This window comes from Salvelinus alpinus, chromosome 9 (genome assembly GCF_045679555.1).
Source record: "Salvelinus alpinus chromosome 9, SLU_Salpinus.1, whole genome shotgun sequence".
Taxonomy (NCBI): Eukaryota; Metazoa; Chordata; class Actinopteri; order Salmoniformes; family Salmonidae; genus Salvelinus; species Salvelinus alpinus.
In genome coordinates this window covers 33,075,888-33,090,692 of record NC_092094.1, presented here as the reverse complement: position 1 = coordinate 33,090,692, position 14,805 = coordinate 33,075,888, and the positions used below count along the sequence as shown (strand labels likewise).

Below are 14,805 nucleotides of genomic sequence, written 5' to 3'. Positions count from 1 at the left end.
GATACTGTGGACTACCTATCTCTGACTGGCTATTAGACTGTGAAGATATAAGGGAGGGTGTTGAACAGAGAGTCTGTCAGCAGGAGAGCATAATGTCTATCTCTTTGATCTGGCACCCATCCACACAAAATAAGTAATCTTCTTTGGAACAAACTGTATACTTTCACAATGTAAAACAGCTTAATAGCAGAGCATGTTTGCATTACAATGGAACAAGCAATTATTTTAAAGAGATTCTCAGCTACTTTTGTCTACTTTTTAGCCAGTAGTTCTGAAAGTAGCACTCACACGCCAAAAGTGGTCCCCGGAAATGGAGTACTACGTCACATATGTGCAGATATGTGCACCACGTCATTGATCTCTTTTTTGCTCTCTCTCTCTCTGCTGTGTCCACATGAGCTGTTGGGCCCGCCTTGCAACCTCATTGGATAACACCTGGCAGGTGTCTTGCTAGCTGTCACTGAAATGTGAGGGGCTGAATCTCATTGGCTAGAACACTAATTACTAGGGGGCTGGCTCACATGGGAGGAAATGAAGGCAAAATTGCATGGCACAGCTTCAAGAAAAGTCGCTTTCAAATGAAGGATTTTGTGGCTAATTGAAGTAAGACAGTAATTCTGCTAATAGATTATGCATGTATGAACAACACATTGACACATCCAGCCCAAAGCGGGAGGTTTAAAAAAGACTTTCTTCGTCGCCAAAGTACCGGAGCATGTCTTTAGTGGTACTGTGAATGATTCATGTGACATACTATCAAAACATTTGTGGCTGAAAATGCATGGTCTAAAGAAATCATCAAAACATCAAGGTGCAATTATAGGAGTAGCAATTAAACTGTGTTTATGCAGGCAAAATTGAATAATTCTTGGTCAGTAGATTTCAAATAGCTAAACTTAGAACCATCGCTAACTACATTAAACTCTTCTCACAGAACCTTAACTACATTGAGGGAGTCCACCCCCCAGTAAATATCCTCTCAACACAGATATAAAAAGCAGAAGTAGAGCAGTTCCAAGGCAGTATCATATTACAATGAGGGTTGTGTCGATGGGAGAGATAAGTGTGGGGTTTGCTGCTAGCAAGAAGTCCAAAAGATAAACATTCAGTGAGCGGCTGCTGTTGAGGCCAGGCTGGGTGAGCACAAGCACAGGTCACACACATCCTGAGAGAAGACAGTTGTTGTTGCAATACATACAGGCCAACCAAACTACTAGTCTTGAATAAAACTAAAGAATTACAAGCACACCTTCAAACTGTATAGTTTATTCATTCTAATAGTCATCTCCCTAAACCTGTTTATATTTTAGTCTTGCTGCTGATCTGAAAATCAGCAGATCTAATCGTGTGTGCTGTAGTTGTCTGTGCTAGACGGCCTGCTCCTGCTGGGTGAGAGCTGGGTGTGGCCTCTTGTCAGCCTGCTACTAGCGTGCCAGGAAAGCTACAAACACAGTCCAAAAATTCTAACTTCTCAATCACGTGACTACACACACACACACACACACACACACACACACACACACACACACACACACACACACACACACACACACACACACACACACACACACACACACACACACACACACACACACACACACACACACACACAAAAGAGTTCAATTGAAGGAAACACAATATTTCCAGGCTGTCAATGAATGACAACACCTCATACAAGGACTTTTTCAGCAGAAAATGATGAATCCCTACTCCTTATCTTTTTGCCCCCACTGACCATGGTTTAGCCTGCTGAACCCTTCTGAGCATGTTTGATTCTGTTGTAAAACTGGTTTATAAGACATTATTTTTAGTCATTCACGATGGCTCAGGAAGAGTCAAAGCTTGATTTTGACCCTGGTAATGTAGTTGTTGATGTCACGATGGGGAGGGAGTCACACTCTACCTTGGGTTCAGAGAGCCACACCTCGATCACACGTTCCCCTCAGTGGTCAGTCCTGCTTACACATATCTGGGATGATGCGTCACAGCAGCTTATTTCATCTGATGGGCCTTTCAGCCAGACACCAACACACACACACACACATGCACATGAACACGCATACACACGCATGCAGGAACTTTCACAAGCAAACTCTTTCTGTGAGAAATTTCCAATAAATATCCTCCTACCAGTGTTACAAACATAAAGCAGAAGTACATGTTCTGGGCTGTATCATTTTACAATGAGACTGGGTTGATGTACATGCAAAAACACAAGCACTCAGGGTATTGCTTAACAAATGAAAGGTTACTATTGGGCAATTTCACGGTGACAGAATGACGCTGGGAGACTCGGATGTATCACTTTAATTACAGTACCAGTCAAAAGTTTGGACACACCTATTCATTCAAGGGTTTTTCTTTATTTTTACTATTTTCTACATTGTAGAATAATAGTGAAGACATCAAAACTATAAAATAACACAGATGGAATCATGTAGTAACCAAAAAAGTGTTAAACAAATCAAAATATATTTTATATTTGAGAATCTTTGAAGTAGCCACCTTTTGCCTTGATGACAGCTTTGCACACTCTTGTCATTTTCTCAACCAGCATCATGAGGTAGTCAACTGGAATGCATAAAAATTAACAGGTGTGCCTCATTAAAAGTTAATTTGTGGAATTTCTTTCCTTCTTAATGCGTTTGAGCCAATCAGTTGTGTTGTGACAAGGTAGGGCTGGTATAAAAAAAGATAGCCCTATTAGGTAAAAGACAAAGTCCATATTATGGCAAGAACAGCTGTGACCACGTTTTCCAAAAACTCTTAAATATCTTATCCGAATTAAGATTCAAAGATGTCTGAAGAAAGACACCTTGAGTTTGAAAAAATATATTTTGGTTAAACTACAGTAAGTGAAGTGGATTAACACCCGGTACCAGAACAATGTAAAACAAAAAATGTAATATCCTCCTTTGCATGTTTTGGTATTATTCTACAAACTAACCACGTTTCCATCCACAGTTTTTATGCGAGTAAAGTCATCATGTAAAAAGAAAAATCATGACAGCTGTGATGGGAACAGTAAGTTTCTGTACAATTGTCTAAATCCTGACAGATTTATACAATTGATTATGTGAGAAATGGCGATGAAAATGCCTTTTTGCGCAAATATTGATATAATAACCATTATATTGAAGTAAACTTGGAGTCACGTGATGATATGGTGTGTGGTCCAAATCACACTACAATTCGGGAAACCATGTAGTTTATTACAGGGTGGTGAAAGTGCACTGATCTTTATGCTCCTTTGCAAAGAATATTCTGGTGACATGATTATCGATGATGATCGATGCTTGACTGCCGTTTGACAAATACAAATATTCTCACTCTTATCATAATAATCTTATCATGTAGACTAGCCTATACGCACAGACTACCCTCACTGTATCTGCGAGCTGTTGGCTAGAGCTCACGTGGCAAGACCAGAGTAGGCACAATTGTTATTTAACCAACAGTTTTTGTGACAAAACTATCAGTAGTTGAAAATGTGATGGAAACATTTTTATTTGGTATATGAAAACTTAAGTGAAAAAGTAAATTTTGTGTGCACTACGTCATCACACAATGATTTTTAGCCGCAACAAGTCCGTTTGGTCGGAACACATCAAATGGTGGGAAAATGTGCATATTTTTTTTTTTATATATGTTTTAATCTGTCGCCAATTGGATGGAAACCTAGCTACTGACTACACAGAGGAACTCTGGAGTTCTGTCAGAGTGACCATCGGGTTCTTGGTCACCTCCCTGACCAAGGCCCTTCTCCCCTGATTGCTTAGTTTGGCTGGGCGGCCAGCTCTAGGGAGTGTCTTGGTGGTTCCAAACTTCTTCCATTTAAGAATGATGGAGGCCACTGTGTTCATGGGGACCTTCAATGTTGCTGATTTTTTTTTTTTACATTTCCCTATATCTGTGCCTCGACACAATCCTGTCTCGGCTCACTACTGACAATTCCTTTAACCTCATGGCTTGGTTTTTGCTCTGACATGCACTGTCAACTGCGGGCCCTTATATAGACAGGTGTTTGCCTTTCCAAATCATGTCCAATTAATTGAATTTACCACAGGTGGACTCCAATCAAGTTGTAGGTTCTACAGTCAATCACGGATTACAAAAAGAAAACCAGCCCCGTTGCGGACCAGGATGTCTTGCTCCCAGACAGACTAAACAACTTCTTTGCTCGCTTTGAGGACAATACAGTGCCACTGACACGGCCCGCTACCAAAACCTGTGGACTCTCCTTCACTGCAGCCGACGTGAGTAAAACATTTAAACGTGTTAACCCTCGCAAGGCTGCAGGCCCAGACGGCATCCCCAGCCGTGTCCTCAGAGCATGCTCAGACCAGCTGGCTGGTGTGTTTATGGACATATTCAATCAATCCTTATCCCAGTCTGCTGTTCCCACATGCTTCAAGAGGGCCACCATTGTTCCTGTTCCCAAGAAAGCTAAGGTAACTGAGCTAAATGACTACTGCCCCGTAGCACTCACTTCTGTCATCATGAAGTGCTTTGAGAGACTAGTCAAGGACCATATCACCTCCACCCTACCTGACACCCTAAACCCACTTCAATTTGCTTAACGCCCCCAATAGGTCCACAGACGACGCAATCACAACCACACTGCACACTGCCCTAACCCATCTGGACAAGAGGAATACCTATGTGAGAATGCTGTTCATCGACTACAGCTCAGCATTTAACACCATAGTACCCTCCAAACTCGTCATCAAGCTCGAGACCCTGGGTCTCGACCCCGCCCTGTGCAACTGGGTACTGGACTTGCTGACGGGCCGCCCCCAGGTGGTGAGGGTAGGTAACAACATCTCCACCCCGCTGATCCTCAACACTGGGGCCCCACAAGGGTGCGTTCTGAGCCCTCTCCTGTACTCCCTGTTCACCCACGTCTGCGTGGCCATGCACGCCTCCAACTCAATCATCAAGTTTGCAGACGACACTACAGTGGTAGGCATGATTACCAACAACGACGAGACTGCCTACAGGGAGGAGGTGAGGGCCCTCGGAGTGTGGTGTCAGGAAAATAACCTCACACTCAACGTCAACAAAACAAAGGAGATGATTGTGGACAGCAGAGGGAGCACCCCCCCTATCCACATCACGGGACAGTAGTGGAGAGGGTAGTAAGTTTTAAGTTCTTCGGCGTACACATCACGGACAAACTGAATTGGTCCACCCACACAGACAGCTTGGTGAAGAAGGCGCAGCAGCGCCTCTACAACCTCAGTAGGCTGAAGAAATTCGGCTTGTCACCAAAAGCACTCACAAACTTTTACAGATGCACAATTGAGAGCATCCTGTCGGGCTGTATCACCGCCTGGTACGGCAACTGCTCCGCCCACAACCGTAAGGCTCTCCAGAGGGTAGTGAGGTCTGCACAACGCATCACCGGGGGCAAACTACTTGCCCTCCAGGACACCTACACCTACTCCAGGCCATAAAGATCATCAAGGACAACCACCCGAGCCACTGCCTGTTCACCCCGCTATCATCTAGAAGGCGAGGTCAGTACAGGTGCATCAAAGCTGGGACCGAGAGACTGAAAAACAGCTTCTATCTCAAGGCCATCAGACTGTTAAACAGCCACCACTAACATTGAGTGGCTGCTGCCAACATACTGACTCAACTCCAGCCACTTTAATAATGGAAAAATTGATGTAAAAAATGTATCACTAGCCACTTTAAACAATGCCACTTAATATTAATATAATGTTTACATACCCTACATTACTCATTTCATATGTATATACTGTACTCTATACCATCTACTGCATCTTGCCATCTTTATGTAATACATGTATCACTAGCCACTTTAAACAATGCCACTTTTATATGTTTACATACCCTACATTACTCATCTCATTATGTATATACTGTACTCTATACCATCTACTGCATCTTGCCTATGCCGTTCTGTACCATCACTCATTCATATATTTTTATGTACATATTCTTCATCCCTTTACACTTGTGTGTATAAGGTAGTTGTTGTGAAATTGTTAGGTTAGATTACTTGTTGGTTATTACTGCATTGTCAGAACTAGAAGCACAAGAATTTCGCTACACTCGCATTAACATCTGCTAACCATGTGTATGTGACAAATAAAATTTGATTTGATTTGTAGAAACATCAAGGATGATCGATGGAGACACGATGTACCTGAGCTCAATTTCGAGTATCATAGCTAAGGGTCTGAATACTTTTGTAAATAAGGTATTTGGGTATTTTGGTTTTAATAAAATTGCTAGAATTTCAAAAAAACAGTTTGCTTTGTCATTGTGGGGTATTGTGTGTAGATTCATTAATTTAATCCATTTTAGAATAAGGCTGTAACATAACAACATTTTGAAAAAGTCAAGGTCTGAATACTTTCCCAATGCACTGTATGCCTTCATTTAAAAAAAATGATAGACTCTTAGCTCATTTGACATCAAATTTGATGTACTCATAATATGATCATCACATGTTAGTGTTCATGGGGCTTTTTATGTGGAAATGCCCTATTACAGTGTAAGTACCAGAGGTAAGAAGTAGTTTCATAGGAGTTCATGTTTTACCAAAACAAGAGTTTCACTTTCCAAAGTGACTATTACTGACTGTACTGGTGGCTATGGATTTAAAATACTACTATCATTCAAATCTTTGGACCAAACACAATTGGATGGCTGAGTCTATTGTTATTAATGCCAGAGAACAAGTTACAGCCAGTTCTTTTCTCTTGTTGTTCTGGTCTTTCTCAAAGCTTGGAAAAGGATGGGAGTTACCAGGGCTGGATGTGTTGATTCATATCCCTGTTGCAAACAGACTTTCACACAAAGTGTATGTGTGAGTGTACAGTGTGTGTGTGTGTGTGTTTGCGTGCGTGTGTGCGTACGTGCGTGTGTGGGTATATTTGTCTTATGTGTCATATGTCATTGCAAATGATACATTTTCATTGAGAATAGCAAACACCCACATATACCCTCACTCATCAGACAAGTCATTTATCAGAACCCAGAGTTCACAACCTCTCACATGGTGGTGGTCTGGTTTGTGGCTCACTTTGTCTGCATGCTCTCTTTTCTTCTAAGAATGTCACTGTTACGTTAAGCAGCTACATTCCCCGCTGGATATGGGTGTGTCTCAAAGGAGATGGGGAAAGACTTGAGTCCTGAGAAGTGTTTACCAAGTCACTCTTAAGTACATTCCCAGGAAGGTGAAAAGGTGCTACCTGATCATCACACATTTCCTGTGTGTTCTGGGTAAATAAAGAAACTGACCAAAACTTCTAATATGATTTAACAACAGTTTTTTTTTTTGACCGTACGAGACACTATCAAACCATTGTGCTCACTGTGGGAGTCACTTTAAACAACTAATGGACCAATCAATGCTATTAACCATGCCTCAAGGTACACTACATGACCGTAAGTATGTGGACACCTGCTCGTAGAACATCTCATTCCAAAATCATGGGCTTTAATATGGAGTTGGTCCCCCCCTTTACTGCTATAACAGCCTCCACTCTTCTGGGAAGGCTTTCCACTAGATGTTGAAACATTGCTGCAGGGACTTGCTTCCATTCAGTCTCAAGAGCGTTAGTAAGGAAAGGGCACGGATGTTGTGCAATTAGGCCTGGCTCGCAGTCAGCGTTCCAATTTCATCCCAAAGATGTTTGATGGGGTTGAGGCCAGGGTTCTGTGCAGGCCAGTCAAGTTCTTCCACACCGATCTCAACAAACCATTTCTGTAGGACCTCTTTGTCATGCTGAAACAGGAAAGGGCCTTCCCCAAAACTGTTGCCACAAAGTCGGAAGCACAGCATCGTCTAGAATGTCATTGTATGCTGTAGCATTAAGATGTCCCTTCACTGGAACTAAGGGACCTAGCACGAACCATGAAAAACATCCCCAGACCATTATATTCCTCATACACCAAACTTTACAGTTGGCACTATGCATTTGTCCGTCGGACTGCCAGATGGTGAAGTGTGAGTCATCACTCCAGAAAACGCGTTTCCACTGCTCCAGAGTCCAATGGCGGCAAGTTTTACACCACTTCAGCCGATGCTTGGGATTGCACATGGTGATCTCAGGCTTGTGTGCTCGGCCATGGAAACCCATTTCATGAAGCTCCTGACGTGCAGTTCTTGTGCTGACATTGCTTCCAGAGGCAGTTTGGAACTCGGTAGTGAGTGTTGCAAACGAGGAAAGACAATTTTTGCGCTTCAGCACTCGGCAGTCCCGTTCTGTGAGCTTGTGTGGCCTACCACTTCGCAGCTGAGCCATTGTTGCTCCTAGATGCTTCCACTGCACAATAACAGCACTTACAGTTGACCGAGGCAGCTCTAGCAGGGCAGAAATTTGACGAACTGACTTGTTAGAAAGGTGGCATCCTATGACGGTGACACATTGAAAGTCACTGAGCTCTTCAGTAAGACCATTCTACTGCCAATGTTTGTCTATGGAGATTGCATGGCTGTGTGCTCGATTTTATACACCTGTCAGCAACGGGTGTGGCTTAAATAGTAAAATCCACTTATTTGAACGGGTGTCCACATACTTTTGTATATATAGTGTACCTTCGGAGAGCAGAAATACGGCACGGCTTTCAAGATGTGTGTTGATGTTTGGAATTAGATTGGAAAAGTGATATGATATGCCTAGTTGACTTTAAAATGCTTCAGATGTGGCTTCATTTGATATCACATTTAGCCAGAGGCTGCCTGGCTGCCACCCTAGCCAAATCCACTATATATATATATATATATATATATATATATATATATATGTATATGTGTGTATGTGTGTGTGTGTGTGTGTGTAGGTAAACATTCAACCTTTAGATGAAGAGGACACCACTAAACTGAAGACAAGCTCCAGCCCCACCAGTACTGGCTGGTCATTGCAGTTTTCATACCTAGGCTCCAGTGGCCAGCAGGCCCAGTACACCTGAGATCAATGCAGGAGATATTCCTCACCTCTTTCTTTGGACAAACTTGTTTGCTTTGCGCCATGCAGAAATCTGAGCATGATAGCCATCTGATAGCCATTGTGTATCCAATTTTTCTTTGCCGGTCTCACATGTTTGGAATGTGGTAATCCTTCTGCATGAGTTAAATGGATAGTATTCCTCACCCTTTGACTATTACACAGCACATCAAATAGTGGATAGACCCTGGGTTGACTCTACAAAGCCCTGTTAGGTGTGTTCATTAGACTGTTTGACATGTCCCAGTATCATAGTAAATAAAAACTGCTCTCTCCATCATGCATCATTAACATGGCTTTCATCTCTGCCAAGGAAACAAAAATCTGCCAAAAATTCTGTTCTGTTGAATAGGACTTTCTCATGCAACTTCCCCTTGCAGTCCTGTTATAGTGTGTAGCCCCTTTTCTATTACAAAATGAATCAAAGATATGAATTCAGTGTTTTGAACAGATGTCAAATAAAAAGGGTGTCAACTGATGACTACAACTGGAATTTATAACCTTTCCTAATATTTGCAAAGATGATCTTTATCCTGAATAAACCTAATGCAATCACAACAGCTGTCAGTGCACATGTTTGTGTTGTTGACTTTGGGTCTGTAAGGAGTTGAGGGGGGGCAGACTCCTCATGCCCCCAGGACATTTTAACGGTGTTGGTCTTTGGCCTGAGTGCAGATCCACAGATGTTGCTCTCCATGGGTTTATGATTATGATGTGGCAAATGACAGAGTCCAGTCTGTATCTCTCCGGAAATGCTCTGACTCTGTTTCAGGATGCTTTTGACATAAGGTACTTGTGTCAGAGACGGCTGTGATGATGGAGTCAATCCATTATTGCTATGTTCCATGGCTCATTCCTGCCAGATCTGGCAGCACAAATGTCAGTGTGCTTTCCACTCGATGTACCCCATAAACCTCTCACCAGCCTATCTGTCGTATGGAATCAGGTAAATTGCTGCTCATGAAGACTGTTCCAGGGATTTCCTTGGCCATATCCTAACATACTGTAAAACCCTCACTGTAATAATCCATCAGACCAAGTCTTTTAGGATCAGGTGCAGCAGGCAGCAGGCAGCAGGCAGCAGCAGCCACACAATACGCCAGGTGCATCCCTACCAGTGAATCAGGCTGTCTGATTCAGACAAATAGCTGTGAAGTGCTCTCAACAAAGATATTGCCGCTGTCTGCAACAGGCGACCGACAGGGTTCAATCAATGTATCCATCAGAGAATGGGTAGAGAGTAATGACATTCTCCCTCTTCGTTTCTGTCATTTTATGCCTTTTACACACTGGGACTGTCACATTTCTTCTGCAAATAGAATACACTGCATGGTATTATTTTTAAAGTAGCTTTTATCTTGACATTTTAGTTTAAATTATTTTACCATCCTTCAACTTTGAATCACATCATGGTTTAAAAAGCATTTCATTCATTCATTTATGTAACTCTCTGTTACATATTCTAAAAAGATCTCATTCAGGCTTCAAGCCTAGACACGACTAGCTGTATTTCATTGATGGACATCACAGCAGGGAGAATTTACTCAAACAGCTTAGTCACCACCCTTTTAGGAGCTGGCACGGGGCCCAGGAGAACTACCTCAGGGGAAGGGCTAAATTTGACTCCACAGTACACAGTCCTAATCAGCTGCATCAAAACAATCATTAACTGAGCTCCAGCCTGCCTGTCTGCCTGCCTCTCTATCTCTCTCTGTCTACTCACAGACCAGGGAATCGCCTCAGAAACAGACAGACGAGGGGACTCACCTCAGGGACAGACAGACAGACGAGGGGACTCACCTCAGGGACAGACAGACCAGGGGACTCACCTCAGGGACAGACAGACCAGGGGACTCACCTCAGGGACAGACAGACCAGGGGACTCACCTCAGGGACAGACAGACCAGGGGACTCACCTCAGGGACAGACAGACCAGGGGACTCACCTCAGGGACAGAGACCAGGGGACTCACCTCAGGAACAGAGGGGGAGATTCACCTCAGAGGATCACCTTCCTCTCACCCCTATTTTTCTAAAATAGAATTGAACAACTACTCTGGACCTCTAGAGCGCCACAAACTCAATACAAACAAGACCTCACACATAGCATAGGACCACACGTAACAGAGGCGAAGACTTGCAATGCACGCGTTACACTGCATCAGGCTCTGGCAAGAAATATAAAACCACACAGAGGCATGACACAGTCTAAGGGAACCCTTGCCCATGGATCCTCAGAAACGGCTATATTCTGGAAAGTAGAGTGCAAACAACAAATCTATATAGGACAGCTGTTTTATCTTTATACTGCTTTGTCTACAAATTGTTTGTCTCATCTCAATTAGCTACATTCAGTTGTATGTAAATATCAAGAGGAAGATCCTAAACAACCTGATGATTGGGTAATCTATGTGGGAGATTACACATGTTGCGTGGCACACTGTTCATTAGCTTTATCCTATTTTGTTTACCTGTTACAAAACACGCAGTTATATGGCTGTGGATGAACAAAATTCTTTTACAATTTTTATGAAGGTAGCATGACATTTGCCAGCAAATAACTGAATTTATGCCATTTCGTTCAGTTAGTTTTCTTTTACAACTCAAGCGGTAATTTGAAAAATAATGATCAGGTTACAATGTTGAAGTAAATATTGGATGTGAAGTATGATATGAGTTTGTTTCGGCTCCACAGGTGTCAATGTATTACGTTCTATACATGCAATGGCTTATTAATGGAGCGTGGGTTGTAAACCCAAGCCATTGGCTGTAATTTTAGTGGTGTCATCCCATAGAGCCTGAGGGAGGATAGAGGCCTCTGGCCGAGTGTGAATGGTGTGTGGAGGAGGCCATCTGCTCCCGTTAATGGTTCATTAGTCAGGCTGCCCTCTGATCAGCAGGTACACTAGAACTGCCCCTTAGCGTGGTAATATATGTTACATTCCTTTTTAAAATGAGGGGTGATGGATGGCCAAGTCTATGTTTGGGTTTTCACAACAAATGATAGTCCCACTAAGCGCAAACCAGATGGGATGACGTATCGCTGCAGAATGCTGTGGTAGCCATAATAAGTGTGCCTTGAATTCTAAATAAATCACAGACAGTGTCATTAGCAAAGCACCCCCACACCATCACACCTCCTCCATGCTTCACGGTGGGAACCAGACCTGCAGAGATCATCCGTTCACCTACTCTGCGTCTCACAAAGACACGGCGGTTGGAACCAAAAATCGCACATTTTGACTCATCAGACCAAAGGACAGATTTCCACCGGTCTAATGTCCATTGCTCGTGTTTCTTGGCTCAAGCAAGTCTCTTCTTATTGGTGTCCTTTAGTAGTGGTTTCCTTGCAGCAATTCGACCATAAGGCTTGATTCACTCAGTCTCCTCTGAACAGTTGATGTTGAGATGTGGAAGGTAACTCTGTGTCTTCCTTTAATGTGGCGGTCCTCATGAGTGCCAGTTTCATCATATCGCTTGATGGTTTTTGCGACTGCACTTTGAAGAAACTTTCAAAGTTCTTGAAATGTTCTTAAAATGAACTTTTAACAAGGCACAGCTGTTAATTGAAATTAATTCCAGTTGACTACCTCATGAAGCTGGTTGAGAGAATGCCAAGAGTGTGCAAAGCTGTCATCAAGGCAAAGGCTGGCTACTTTGAATAATCTCAAATATAAAATATATTTTGATTTGTTTAACACTTTTTTGCTTATTACATAATTCTATATGTGTTATTTCATTGTTTTGATGTCTACACTATTATTCTACAATGTAGAACATATTAAAAAAATTGAGTAGGTGTGTCCAAACTTTGACTTGTACTGTATATATTATTGTTGTGATTGTGTCTTTTCCCTACAGTGGTGCTGTTGATCATGACACTCCCAGCGGTGTTTACCTTCCCAGAAGTCCATAGGTGTACTGTGAATCTGCCAGCAGTAATGTGATCTCGTCCTGTTGCATGGCTATAGCACACTCCTCCAGGGCCTGTGTGTCAAAAAGCACTGTGTTACCCACAGCTCCCTCACTGTTAATGGTTTATTTGCACACATATGAAAATCCATAGATGAAGAGTTATTAATTTACCTTGCATGCATTGAAACACTATAGAAATATAGAATACCAATGGACAATTTTTAGTTTGGTTGTGTTATGGCTACACTGAGACCTGTAGCTATCACATGTACATTCTCTGAAGGATAAGTCCAACCCTGTGTTATGCTTAGCAAATGCAGTTGTGTGTGTCAGGGTGCAGGACAGGTGTGTTGGAACCTGTCCTGTTGTCAATCAGAATGTCTTTAGGTCCCACCTGGTTGACATCTCCCTCTCCGATGACAAACACCAGTTTACGGTCTTTCTCCACCACACTCCGATCCTCCAGCACTCCCTGCATTTTGACTGTGACCTCCTGACCCCAGGCTGGGTGCTCAGCTTTCTGGGGGCCAGGCGCCAGCACCTTCTTCCTCAACAGCCGGTCATCTGGGAGAAGGAAGGATCAAGGGACGGACAGAGAGAAGGAGGAGGGAGGGTGAAAGAGGTGGCAGAGGGTTCATCTGCTTGTGGTTGATCAAAGAGGCACTTGGAGAAAAAAACAACTATTAGGAAAGGGCATAATGTTGTGTAATACAGTTTAAATGAAACATAATTAGATAATTAGATTGCCATGACCATGAAGAAACATGAAACATGACTCGAAAAATTTGCAAGCAAATTACAGGCAGTGCCACAACAATTGACAAACAAATGTGTTTACAATAGAACAACAAAGTTTGCCATGAGTGCAATATTGCTTCAACAAAGCATTTCAATATTCCAACATCATAATTGTTTAAAAGTTTTATGATGATGACTGTATTGAATGAGTAACATACCTGTGATGTCCTCCCATTCTTCAGACAGGAACAGCTCCTCAAAGCTGGAGGAGATCCACTGCACCATATCATGGTCTGGGAAGAGACACTCCTCTGAGCTCTCCCTGTCCTCCACAGACTCTATCTCGCTGAACCTCACTGTTTTTGCAAAACTTGGGGTCTTCTTCAGCTTCCTCTCTTCCACACAGGGGGTCTCTGTCTTCTCTGGGATAGGGAGGGTGTTTAATGTAGTGCCAGCATTCCCTCCACCCTGGCATTCTATCCTGGGGTCTCCCTCCCCATGGGGCTCCGTATCTTCCTGCTGAGGCCCATGGGACAGTTCCTTCTCTTTCTGACTGTCCTTGTCACCAGGATCTGTGTAGGCCTCCTTCAACTCTGGCTCATTGGTCTCCACCACCCGCTTCTCTTGCTCTCCAGTGCAGGGCTCTGTCTCCATCTCACTACAGGGAGCAATGGACACCATCAAGAGATGATCTTCCTCCGGCCTATCTATCCCCACGCTGCCTGCCTGGCCAGGTTGGTTCTGTAGTGTGGAAGCAGTCGTTTGGTCTAGTTACGGCTGAGAAGTGCCTTCATCCATTAGCGACGGTCTGTAGTTTTAATGAAAACCGAAATCCACATAAATTCCTGTTAAATCCTATTTAAAAACCACCAAAACCAGCCCCAAATCCCGGTTGCATCAATTGTTTTCCAGAACTTTGTTTTATCAACTAGAGCTATACACAGTCTCACCTGAACCTCCTATCAATCCTGCTACTCCTTGTTAGCCTACATATTCCAGAGAGTTAGGAGCAACAAGAAATTATCAATGGAAAGAGATTGTACAACAAATGAAGCACATTCGGTCAGCAGGCTTGCGCGGCTGTAATCTGTAGGATTAGAAGAGTAAAATCTAATCTTCTTGGAAGTCTGTAAGCTTCTTAATGACTTCCTCGTGCTGCTCCATCATGC

At 43.0% G+C, this 14,805-nt stretch overlaps 1 protein-coding gene across 1 annotated transcript in view; it reads right to left on the bottom strand.

Annotated features, from left to right (window-relative positions):
* LOC139584671 (peptidyl-prolyl cis-trans isomerase FKBP8-like) overlaps positions 1 to 14,805 on the bottom strand; it is a 54,408-nt gene extending 39,603 nt beyond the window's left edge. The window contains exons 1-3 of the mRNA XM_071416789.1: positions 13,855 to 14,805; positions 13,293 to 13,462; positions 12,882 to 12,970 (exon numbers count right to left, since the gene is read on the bottom strand). Coding sequence (XP_071272890.1) covers positions 12,882 to 12,970; positions 13,293 to 13,462; positions 13,855 to 14,317 — 722 coding nt within the window. The 5' untranslated portion in view covers positions 14,318 to 14,805. The remainder of the gene's footprint in view (positions 1 to 12,881; positions 12,971 to 13,292; positions 13,463 to 13,854) is intronic.